The 12,235-nt window shown below is 41.0% G+C and overlaps 1 protein-coding gene across 6 annotated transcripts in view; it reads left to right on the top strand.

Annotated features, from left to right (window-relative positions):
• Nucleotides 1-12,235, top strand: part of CFDP1 (craniofacial development protein 1) — a 138,166-nt gene that overhangs the window by 16,773 nt on the left and 109,158 nt on the right. For all 6 annotated transcript variants that reach the window (XM_079908557.1, XM_079908555.1, XM_079908558.1 and 3 more), the window contains exon 5: nucleotides 10,702-10,821. In XM_079908557.1, the coding sequence (XP_079764683.1) occupies nucleotides 10,702-10,821 (120 nt within the window). The remainder of the gene's footprint in view (nucleotides 1-10,701; nucleotides 10,822-12,235) is intronic.

Here is a 12,235-nt window from a genome sequence, read left to right on the forward strand (position 1 = left end):
TTTCTAAATACTTATTCAAAATTTTAGTACCTATCTTGTCTTAGACCAATAACAGGTAGTTTCGCAGGCCACATTTTTGGTAGCTACAGTTCTACGCAAATCTTTCCCTAGTTATTCTAAAATGTTCTTTTTTTTTAAATAAATTTTTTAATTTTAATTTTTATTTTTGGCTGCGTTGGGTCTTCGTTGGCTGTGCGTGGGCTTTCTCTGGTTGTAGCGAGTGGGGGCTACACTTCATTGAGGTGCGCGGGCTTCTCATTGCAGTGGCCTCTCCTGTTGCGGAACACGGGCTCTAGATGTGCAGGCCTCGGTAGTTGTGGCACGCAGGCTCAGCAGTTGTGGCATGCGAGCTCTAGAGCGCAGGCTTAGTAGTTGTGACGCACGGGCTTAGTTGCTCCGTGGCATGTGGGATCTTCCCAGACCAGCGCTCAAACCCATGTCCCCTGCATTGGCAGGCAGATTCTTAACTACTGTGCCGCCAGGGAAGTCCCTGCATTTAGTCTTTTTTTAAAATTTTTTTTTATGGCCTTTATTATGTTGAGGTAGTTTCCTCTATGCCCACTTTCTGGAGAGTGTTTATCATAAATGGGTGTTGAATTTTGTCAAAAGCTTTTTCTGCATCTCTTGAGATGACCATATGGTTTTATTCATCAATTTGATAATATGGTGTATCACATTGATTGATTTGCGTATATTGAAGAATCCTTGCATCCCTGGGATAAATCCCACTTGATCATGATGTATGATCCTTTTAATGTGTTGTTGGATTCTGTTTTGCTAGTATTTTGTTGAGGATTTTTGCATCCATATTCATCAGTGATATTGCTCTGTAATTTTCTGTTTTTGTAGTATCTTTGTCTGGTTTTGGTATCAGGGTGATGGCCTCATAGAATGAGTTTGGGAGTGTTCCTTCCTCTGCAGTTTTTTGGAAGAGTTTGAGAAGGATGGGTGTTAACTCTTCTCTAAATGTTTGATAGAATTCACCTGTGAAGCCATCTGGTCCTGGACTTTTGTTTGTTGGAAGAATTTTAATCACAGTTTCAATTTCATTACTTGTGATTGGTCTGTTCATATTTTCTATTTCTTCCTGGTTCAGTCTTGGAAGGTTATACCTTTCTAAGAATTTGGCCATTTTTTCCAGTTGTCCATTTTATTGGCATAGAGTTGCTTGTAGTAGTGTCTTAGGATGCTTTGTATTTCTGCGGTGTCTGTTGTAACTTCTCCTTTTTCATTTCTAATTTTATTGATTTGAGCCCTCTCCCTCTTTTTCTTGATGAGTCTGGCTAAGGGTCTATCAATTTTGTTTATCTTCTCAAAGAACCAGCTTTTAGTTTTATTGATCTTTGCTATGGTTTTCTTTGTTTCTATTTCATTTATTTCTGCTCTGATCTTTATGATTTCTTTCCTTCTGCTAACTTTGGGTTTTGTTTGTTCTTCTTTCTCTAGTTCCTTTAGGTGTAAGGTTAGATTGTTTATTTGAGGTTTTTCTTGTTTCTTGAGGTAGGCTTGTATAGCTATAAACTTCCCTCTTAGAACTGCTTTTGCTGTATCCCATAGGGTTTGGATCGTTGTGTTTTCATTGTCATTTGTCTCTAGGTATTTTTTTATTTCCTCTTTGATTTCTTCAGTGATCTGTTGTTTATTTAGTAACGTATTGTTTAGCCTCCATATGTTTGTGTTTTTTACGTTTTTTCCCCTGTAATTCATTTCTAATCTCATAGTGTTGTAGTCAGAAAAGATGCTTGATATGATTTCAATTTTCTTAAATTTACTGAGGCTTGATTTGTGACCCAAGATGTGATCTGTCCTGGAGAATGTTCCATACGCACTTGAGAAGAAAGTGTAATCTGCTGTTTTTGGATGGAATGTCCTATAAATATCAATTAAATCTATCTGGTCTGTTGTGTCAGTTAAAGCTTCTGTTTCCTTATTTATTTTCATTTTGGGTGATCTGTCCATTGGTGTAAGTGATGTGTTAAAGTCCCCCACTATTATTGTGTTACTGTCAATTTCCTCTTTTACAGCTGTTAGCAGTTGCCTTATGTATTGAGGTGCTCCTATGTTGGGTGCATATATATTTATAATTGTTATATCTTCTTGTTGGAGTGATCCCTTGATCATTATGTAGTGTCCTTCCTTGTGCCTTGTAACATTCTTTATTTTAAAGTCTATTTTATCTGATATGAGTATTGCTACTCCAGCTTTCTTTTGATTTCCGTTTGCATGGAATATCTTTTTCCATCCCGTCACTTTCAGTCTGTATGTGCCCCTAGGTCTGAAGTGGGTCTCTTGTAGACAACATATAGATGGGCCTTGTTTTTGTATACATTCAGCAAGCCTGTGTCTTTTGGTTGGAGCATTTAATCTATTCACGTTTAAGGTAATTATCGATATGTATGTTCCTATGACCATTTTCTTAATTGTTTTGAGTTTGTTTTTGTAGTTCCTTTTCTTCTCTTGTGTTTCCCAGTTAGAGAAGTTCCTTTAACATTTGTTGTAGAGCTGGTTTGGTGGTGCTGAATTCTCTTAGCTTTTGCTTGTCTCTAAAGTTTTTTTTTTTTTTTTTAACATCTTTATTGGAGTATAATTGCTTTACAATGGTATGTTAGTTTCAGCTTCACAACAAAATGAATCAGTTATATATAAAGCTTTTGATTTCTCCATCGAATCCTTACTGGGTAGATTAATCTTGGTTGTAGGTTTTTCTCTTTCATCACTTTAAGTATATCCTGCCACTCCCTTCTGGCTTGTAGAGTTTCTGCTGAGAAATCAGCTGTTAACCTTATGGGAGTTCCCTTATATGTTATTTGTTGTTTTTCCCTTGCTGCTTTCAATAATTTTTCTTTGTCTTTAATTTTTGCCAATTTGATTATTATGTGTCTTGGCATTTTTCTCCTTGGGTTTATCCTGTATGGGACTCGATGCGCTTCCTGGACTTGGGTGACTATTTCCTTTCCCATGTTAGGGAAGTTTTTGACTATAATCTCTTCAAATATTTTCTTGGGTCCTTTCTCTCTTCTCCTTCTGGGACCCCTATAATGCGAATGTTGTTGCGTTTAGTGTTGTCCCAGAGGTCTCTTAGGCTGTCTTCATTTCTTTTCATTCTTTTTTCTTTATTCTGTTCTGTAGCAGTGAATTCCACCATTCTGTCTTCCAGGTCATTTATCCGTTCTTCTGCCTCAGTTATTCTGCTATTGATTCCTTCTAGTGTAGTTTTCATTTTAGTTATTGTATTGCTCATCTCTGTTTGTTCTCTCATTCTTCTAGGTCTTTGTTAAACATTTCTTGCATCTTCTCAATCTTTGCCTCCATTCTTTTTCCAAGGTCCTGGATCATCTTCACTATCAGTATTCTGAATTCTTTTTCTAGAAGGTTGCCTATCTCCACTTCATTTAGTTGTTTTTCTGGGGTTTTGTCTTGTTCCTTCATCTGGTACATAGCCGTCTGCCGTTTCATCTTGTCTGTCTTTCTGTGAATGTGGTTTTTGTTCCGCAGGCTGCAGGACTGTAGTTCTGCTTGCTTCTGCTGTCTGCCCTCTGGTGGATGAGGCTATCTAAGAGGCTTGTGTAAGTGTCCTGATGGGAGGGACTGGTGGTGGGTAGAGCTGACTCTGCATTTAGTCATTTAGTCTTAAGAGTCCCTCTGTGTTGTAGAGTGTCTCTCAGTTTGGGTTGTTGCATTGTTTCCTCATGGTTAACTTCATATTAATCACTTTAGACAAAAATACTACATTGATGATGTTTTGTCCTCGTCCGTACATCACATCATTAACACTGATTATTGGTGGCAATAAGTTAGACTACTTAGGCAATATATGTCAGAATTCTCCATTGCAAAGACACCCTTTTCCCATATAATCATTTTAGGGATCCATTAAATAAATCTTGATGATGTGAATTAAGAATGTATTTTGCTGGGCTTCCCTGGTGGCGCAGTGGTTAAGAATCTGCCTGCCAATGCAGGGGACATGGGTTCGAGCCCTGGTCTGGGAAGATCCCACATGCTGCGGAGCATCTAAGCCCGTGCGCCACAACTACTGCGCCTGAGCTCTAGAGCCTTCGAGCCACAGCTACTGAAGCCCACGTGCCTAGAGCCCGTGCTCCGCAACAAGAGAAGCCACCGCAATGAGAAGCCCGCGCACAGCAAGGAAGACCCAACGCAGCCAGAAATTAATTAATTAATTAATTTTAAAAAGTAAAAGGGGGCTTCCCTGGTGGCGCAGTGGTTGAGAGTCCGTGTGCCGATGCAGGGGACTCGGGTTCGTGCCCTGGTTCGGGAAGATCCCACATGCTGCGGAGTGGCTGGGCCTGTGAGCCATGGCCGCTGAGCCTGTGCGTCTGGAGCCTGTGCTCCGCAACGGGAGAGGCCACAACAGTGAGAGGCCCGCGTACCGCAAGAAACAAACAAACAAACAAACAAACAAACAAAAATAAAAGGGAAATCTCTTTAAAAAAAGAAAGAATGTGTTTTGCTGCCAGAAATCATACTGGGAAGTATTGAGCTATCCAACAGAGGTTAGTAGAACACTGATAGTGAAATGAAGTCCTACAAAAATAATACAGAAAGTGTTTAATATACCGTTGGGAATATAGGTTTTAAATTTTTGGAAATTTTTCTTGGCTTGCATTATTTCCCATGTGTCATATAGGATATCTAAGAAAGATTTATTATAACTTTACCATTGACTTTACACAGAGAGTAATAAGAAAAGCTGGTGAATAACTGTTGTTATGATAAATCATTAAATTTCCTGATCAAATTAAATTTTGTGGATTTATTAATATTTATAAATATAGTTGACTGACAAATTTTCTATTTTTAAATTTTTTTCTCTTTCATTTTTTTAAAGCAAATGGGTGATTGTTTTAAATACTGGATGAGTATTCAGAGAACCTGCTGTTTCTATCATTTGTCAGAAGAGGGCAGCACCGTGTCTATCAAAAAACAGCAGTATGAACAAAGAAACTTTTTTTCCATAAATATACACACTCACGCACATATGTTTTATACTCAAAAGTAATATATGCTTATTACTTTAAACACATACGTGCAGAGATGTATAACGTGACAAGTGAAAGTTCTGTGTAACGCCTTCTCCCTAAAAAAAAACAAAAATTCTGTTAATAATTGTCATGTTGCCAGGAATTTTTTAAGAAGTTCAATTATTTATACTTGAATTTAAGTATTATAAGGAGCCCTCATGTAGGAACTTGAAGGGCCTGAATTTTGACAGTAAGATGCAAAGTTGGTAAATGGATTTTGAGCATATCTTTTAATCTCTTGATGTCATTATTCTGCTTTTCCTTTTTGTCTTTGTATCAAGTTAAGAAATGTGAGAAAGAGCTACTGATGACTGGGAGGAGTTTGTAAGTGTAAGCATAAGGTAGTGTTAGCACAGTTAGTCTTTTGGGTTTTTTCTAATTATGTGTTAATTGTTAAATTTAGGATTTTTACCTTTTTGTTTCGGTTTTCTCCCACTTGAAAAATGTGTAGCTTATTAACCTTGGTGAATGAGGAAATACAGTATTTTTTATCCTTCCCTATCATATAACCAGCTGAGCCAGTTAGCTCAGAATTTCCTAAATGATTCACCTTTTGGAAGAGGCCAGTCATGGAAAGTTTCTGCATAAATAAAGACTTTTCAGGAAGTTCTGATTAAGTGAAAATGAAGTTAAGATGGAATTCCTTCTGCTAGCACTTGAATTAACTGTTGCTAATGATGGGCCTTTTCCTGTCAGGGTTCCCTCTCGTACATTAGGAGTGGTCTATAATTTAACTGTTCTCCTACTTGAAGGTATTTTGATAGCGAATCCCCCCCCACCCCCACCCCGTCTGCATCTAGATCAACGCCTGACTTGCAGGATCTTAGTTGCCTGAACAGGGATTGAACCCAGGCCCCGGCAGTGAAAGCACCGAGTCCTAACCACTGGACCGCCAGGGGATTCCTGCGAATCTGTTTTTATTGCTTGTTAAAAGTGGAGTTCTTCTAGGCGTATTTTCAATATACAGTAATCTGCTTATTTTTACTTTGTGTCATTTATCAAAGTCCCTGAGAGAAATATTCCAGTTTAAAGAACTTGTTTCCTAGTGAATATGAATAAGACTTTTTTAAAAAAAATTAATTAATTAATTTTATTTTTGGCTGCATTGGGTCTTCGTTGCTGCACGTGGGCTTCCTCTGGTCGCAGCGAGCAGGGGCTACTCTTCGTTGTGGCGCGCAGGCTTCTCACTGCGGTGGCTTCTCTTGTTGCGGAGCAGGGCTCTAGGGGCGCGGGCTTCAGTAGTTGGGGCTCGTAGGCTCTAGAGCGCAGGCTCAGTAGTTGTGGCAGATGGGCTTAGTTGCTCCACGGCATGTGGGATCTTCTCGGACCAGGGCTTGAACCCGTGTCCCCTGCATTGGCAGGAGGATTCTTAACCGCTGCGTCACCAGGGAAGTCCATGAATAAGACTTTCGCAGTAAGAAATTAATAGAGATATTCCCACAATTTATACTTTTTTCCATGCTTCCTTTATGCCACTTACTATATATCATGTTTTGTTATGATTTGTTTTCATGGTTGGCTGTCCTGATGGACTGTGAGCCAGTCAGGGCAGAGACAATGTCATATCTTTTTATATGTCTCATGTTCAACACAGTGCCTGCATCTAGGTCGCTTTTCAGAAAATCTCCACTGAATTGTCTTAGGTTGCTGGTAGAAAAGTTTTGTTGGTACTGTGGTAAAACAAGTAAACAAAACATACTTTGCATAAAGTCTTTTTTTACTTTCCCTATGACTTGGGCTACTTGATCTTTATCTTCTCTCATCACCAGCATTCTAAAGTTTCATAATGATATGCCTTTTTGTCGATCCTTTTTTTTTTTTTTTTCCGGTGTGTGGGCCTCTCACTGTTGTGGCTTCTTTCGTTAGCGGAGCACAGGCTCCGGACGCACAGGTTCAGTGGCCATAGCTCACGGGCCCAGCCGCTCCACGGCATGTGGGATCCTCCCGGACCGGGGCACGAACTCTTGTCCCCTGCATTGGCAAGTGAACTCTCAACCACTGCGCCACCAGGGAAGCTCTATAGATCTTTTTAAATTGTTGGGTCGTGGGAGTTCCTCGGTGGCCTAGTGGTTAGGATTCAGCACTGTCACAGCTGTGGCCTGCATTCGATCCCTGGTCGGGGAACTGAGATCCCGCAAGCTGCATGGTACGGCCAAAATATTTTTAAAAATAAATAAATAAAATAAATTGCTGGGTCACATATCCTGTGGAACACTCATTTTGTGGAAACTTCTGGGAAATTTTTCTTTTTGTTCATAACTTCCCATATTTTCTTATTCTGAAATTCCTATTAGTTAAATTGATGTAATAGTAAGGCTCTGCTAGGCTATGCTGGGGTAACAAATAAACCCAGAAAGTCCATAGCATAACACATATTTATTTCTTACTGGTACACAGTCCAACACAGGTTGGGTAGCCCTACATCTTACAACTCAGCCGTCTGAAACACGTAGGAAACACATAGCCCTTGAGATTGCTGTGGCAAAGGAAGAGTGAATAGATACATCTTCATTTAATTTGTCCGTTTTGAGAATGAGACTTCGGCCCTGCCATCTGAGTCTGGAACTTACGTGATTTTCATTTCTCCAACGAGTAATGGGTTCTGGGTTGGGTAGGGGTCAGTAGCCTGTGGTATAAGGTAGAGAAGGGGATCTGGGACCTAGACGCTCCTGATACAAACTTTCAACTAGTTTTAGCCCCACTCCTCTCCCCAACCTTCAAAGTTTCCTGGTATCTCCATTTACTGAGCCTTTCTAGGATACTGCTTGCTTGTTGGCCATTTCACATGGCTACCAGCTTGAGAGATTAGAGCAAACAAAGACTTAAGTCAACTTTTACTTGTGTGTTTGCTTTCTACCTTCAAAAAATTTGATTGACCTCTTTCTCCTGTTATACCTGTTCTTATCCTTGTGTAGTTCTGCCTTTGTAAATTTGTTTACCACTGTTTGGCAGGGTTTTGGTAGGGAGTAGAGTTCAAAGCACCTTTTCCAAGTGGAAGTTTCCACTTGTTCTTCACAAGCCATCTCAGTTCTTCTCCAGATTCTACCCAGGGCAAGGAGATTTAAAGCAACTTTCTAGGCCAGTGCTCTGGGACTCTGCATTAAGCCTCAGGTTTGGATGTAGGTTTATGTTGGTTGTCTCTATAGCAGTGTAAGGAATCACCCCAAAATTCAGCAGCTTAAAACAGTTGTTTTATTGTAATTTCTCCTAGTTCTGGGGTGGCTGGACTCAGCTAGATGGTTCTTGTGCAGAGCCTCTCATGCAGTTGTAGTTAGTGGCTGGGTCTGGGGCCATCTTGAAAGTTTATTTACTCCCATGTCTGGTGCCTGGGCCAGGAAGAAACACCTGGGGTCTGGAACGGGCTCCTTAGGTATCTCTCTCTCAGTGGTATTCCCATGTATTCTCTCCAGCATGGCGGCTTCGGGGCAGCCAGACTTCTTGTGTGGTAACTTGGGGTTTCAGAGGTACATTCTTGAGAGAGAGCCACCTGGAAGCTCTATCACCTTTTCTCAGTGAGCCTTATAAGTCATGTAGTGCCCCTTCCACTGAATCTTGTGAGTCGAGGCAGCCGCAAAGGCCCACCCAGTTTCAAGGCGGGTGACATATACTCTCCCTTTCATTGGGGTAGTGTCAGGTTCTGGAAGAGCATGGAGGTTGGGAAATTTGTGGCAACCATCTTTGGGAAATAGAATTTACTGAAGGGCTCTCTGTAGCATTGCTACTTAACTTAACCCCTTAGATAACTTAACCCCTTAGATATCAGTGTTCTCACTCATGAAATGTAAATGTGTTAGCGGCTACTACAGAAATGCTACAGACCATCCCAAAACACAGTGGTGTACACCAATAAGAATTTATTTGTTGAACATGTGTTCCTGGATATCTGGGGTTCAGCTAATCTAGGCTGGTCTCCAAGCTGCTTGTTGGGTTCAGATCTGCAGCATGTGTCTTTCAGCCATCTTAGACCAGCAGCTCCCTGAGGCATACTGTTCTTATGGCTAAAGGGAGGAACTCAAGGGACAAGTGAAACAGCACAAATACATTTAAAGCTTCTTTTCCTGTCAAATCAGCTAACATCTCATTGACTGTTGAAGCAAGTCATGTATCCAAGCTCAGCATCGGTAGGGTAGGGGAGTATCTTCTTGGTCCACAGGGAAGGTGTGAATATTTGCCGAATGGTGGTCTAATCTATCATATAAATTCTTCCTCTTGTTTTTGACTCTTGACTCTTAGTACTGAGAGGTTTACTTAGAATAGAGGGACACACAAATTAAGCCCAATACAGAGTAGGACCAGATTTGGGGGGGACCTTGATTTGGGGCGTTCAGCAGTTTGTATTTGAGCCTCTGAGTAATAGTGAGCCATCATAAGAACTTGAGTAGGGGAGTAACAGAGTATTCGTTTGTTTGTTTGAAGTCATCCTTCAAGATTAAGGTAGTCTTTGCCAGTGAAGATTCTTAATGTAAAACCCTCAACCTCTTATTTTGTGCCACTTGTGTGGGTGACACAGTACTGAGTGCAGGAGTGAGATGGTTCTTAAAGAGAAATTTTGGTTTTGGTCCTAAGAAGCGTAGAAGGAAGAAGAGAAACGATAGAGACTTCTATTCCTGCAAATCTGGAATTTATAGGATTCATCTGTCATTATGCTGAATGACCTGTTTGAACACTCGTGATAACACAGTGACCATAATCTTGGACCCTCCGACAGACAGATTGGCATTTAAACAAAATTCCTCAAATGTTTTTATTGACTTGGCAAACCTAGGCCGGCATTAGGCATTTCCCTTCTTTATCTGAAATTTCAGGCACCATTAATACTTTTATTTGTTGCTTTAGGACTCAGTTTTGTTTTTTTTTTCCCGGAGAATTACGTTTTATTTGACGGACTTGAAGAGGACTTAAGCCTGGAAGACAACCTCTCAGATGACTCTGAGGGACTGCTCTGAAGAGGTCAGGGAGGAGCCAGGATATATAGGAGTTTTTGCAAACCACGTAGTAGGAACATCAAAAGATTATTGTTAACTAAAGAAAAGCAGGGACTTCCCTGGTGAGGACTTAGTTTTATTGAGGGCATTTTTTCCAGTTTTGAAACTGGACAGGATTCTCAGTCGTGTTGCTTTCTTCCACCCTTAAATCACTGCCTATTTGGCGGTTTTAAGGAATTTTGTTTCATGTTTGGGCAGTTAGGTATAGAGCAGGAGCCTTCTTTAGAGTATTCCCAATTGTTTATACTGTTGCTTTTCTCCTTGAAATAATGCCAGTGTTTTTCTCCCAAATATTCCATCTCCCCATTCCAACTTTTACTTAAGTGTGAGCGCTCATCTGCGTGTGAGGTGCAGTGGAAGAGCCCTTTTCAGCCTTCACATCGGTGACCCACGTGGACTGTGTGATTCAGTGGTGACTGTCATGCTGACAGAAGTAACGGAGGGGACTTGAGAGACATCAGACTTACATATGCTGTTGTTTCATTTGTTAAATTAATAAGGGGAAAATGTCTTTATCTAGAACTGTTACAGTACACCTTAATCATAAAGCTCAGCAGCCAGAATTTATAGAAGCCCCGTGTGTTTTTCCTTGTTGTTATTTATGCCCTTTTCTTAGATTTTGTTTCTTTCTTTTTATTCCTCTTGTAAAGTTGGTGTCTCCTTCCTTGGTACAGGGTGACTAAGGAAGTGGATGCTACATCTAAAGAAGCCAAATCCTTCTTCAAGCAAAATGAGAAAGAAAAACCCCAGGCTAATGTCCCTTCAGCTTTGCCATCACTTCCTGCCGGATCAGGGTGAGTAGTCTAGTCTCAGGTCCAGGTGTACCTGGCACGTTGGAGAAGCTGTTTTCAGTACAAGGACACCCTTCACCTGTAGCTCTCGTGACTCCTTTCCTGAGAGAAGGAATTCTGCTGCTGTTGTGCCTTTGCTGAAATATTTGCCAAAACGGGGGAGGCAGAGGAAAATTAGCCACAGGCTTCTTGTTTGATTCTGAAAAAAGTCCTGATATACAGTGTTGGCCACAGAGGTGAACACATAGTAGACTTTACATTTAAAAAATAATTTTTTTAAAAGCATGACATTTATTTATTTATTTTTGGTTGCGTTGGGTCTTTGTTGCTGCGCACAGGCTTTCTCTAGTTGCGGCGAGCGGGGGCTGCTCTTCGTTGCGGTGCTCGGGGCTTCTCATCGCTGTGGCTTCTCTTGTTGCGGAGCATGGGCTCTAGGCACCCGGGCTTCAGTAGTTATGGCACATGGGCTCTGTAGTTGTGGCTCGCGGGCTCTAGAGCTCAGGCTCAGTAGTTGTGGTGCATGGGCTTAGTTGCTCTGCAGCATGTGGGATCCTCCCAGACCAGGGCTTGAACCCGTGTCCCCTGCTTTGGCAGGCGGATTCTTAACCACTGTGCCACCAGGGAAGTCCCTAAAAAATAATTTTTGAATGAAAATATCAGCAGATCATCAGAACTTGTAATAAAGATTTGGGTTGAGTACTTGCTTCCACTCCCAAAGACCTCATAGGAACAGAAAAAGGTCAAAGCTGACTTGCAAATAATTTTGTTAACACATCATCAAGAACTTAATAGTTTTTCTCCCTTTATATTTTCCATACTACATGGGTTATTTTTAGCTGAAGACTAGAATTGTTTCTTTGGAGGAAATAAAAATTCCCTTCTTCTTAACCTGTATGTAAGATGGAAAGCATCACAGTTAGTATGAGGAACCAGGGCACTAGCCTACAGAGAAGTGAACATGGACCACACCCATTGTAACACTGATCACCTGCTGATTCCTGAGGGGGAGCTCTCTGTCCTTGAGGTGTTTGGGGTAGAACAAGTCATCTATAGGGGCTTCGCTGATCCTTAAGTCAGTTTGTTGCTTCATCCTTTCCTCCCAAAACAGTGAAGTTTTGTTTTGTGTTTTTACATTAAAAAAAAAAAAAAAAGTCATTGGTTTTCCTGTCAGGTTACGAGCTTTTATAGGACAGGCCTTTCTCATCTTTGCAGCCCTGGCTCCAAACGACACTGTGTTACACTGGTGTGCATTTACCCAAAAGCAAACCCTGAGACAAAGGTTTGAATGCAAGTCTTTAGTGTGGGAGGTGATTCCAGGAAGCCTGAGCAGGGAAGTGAAAAGGTGTGGGAAGGTAGCCAGTGCAGGGTGTATTTTCCAGCCGCTGCTGGTGGTGGCTGCTAATCAGTCCTGCTGGTG

Source organism: Stenella coeruleoalba, assembly GCF_951394435.1.
Source record: "Stenella coeruleoalba genome assembly, chromosome: 20".
NCBI classification, from domain to species: Eukaryota; Metazoa; Chordata; class Mammalia; order Artiodactyla; family Delphinidae; genus Stenella; species Stenella coeruleoalba.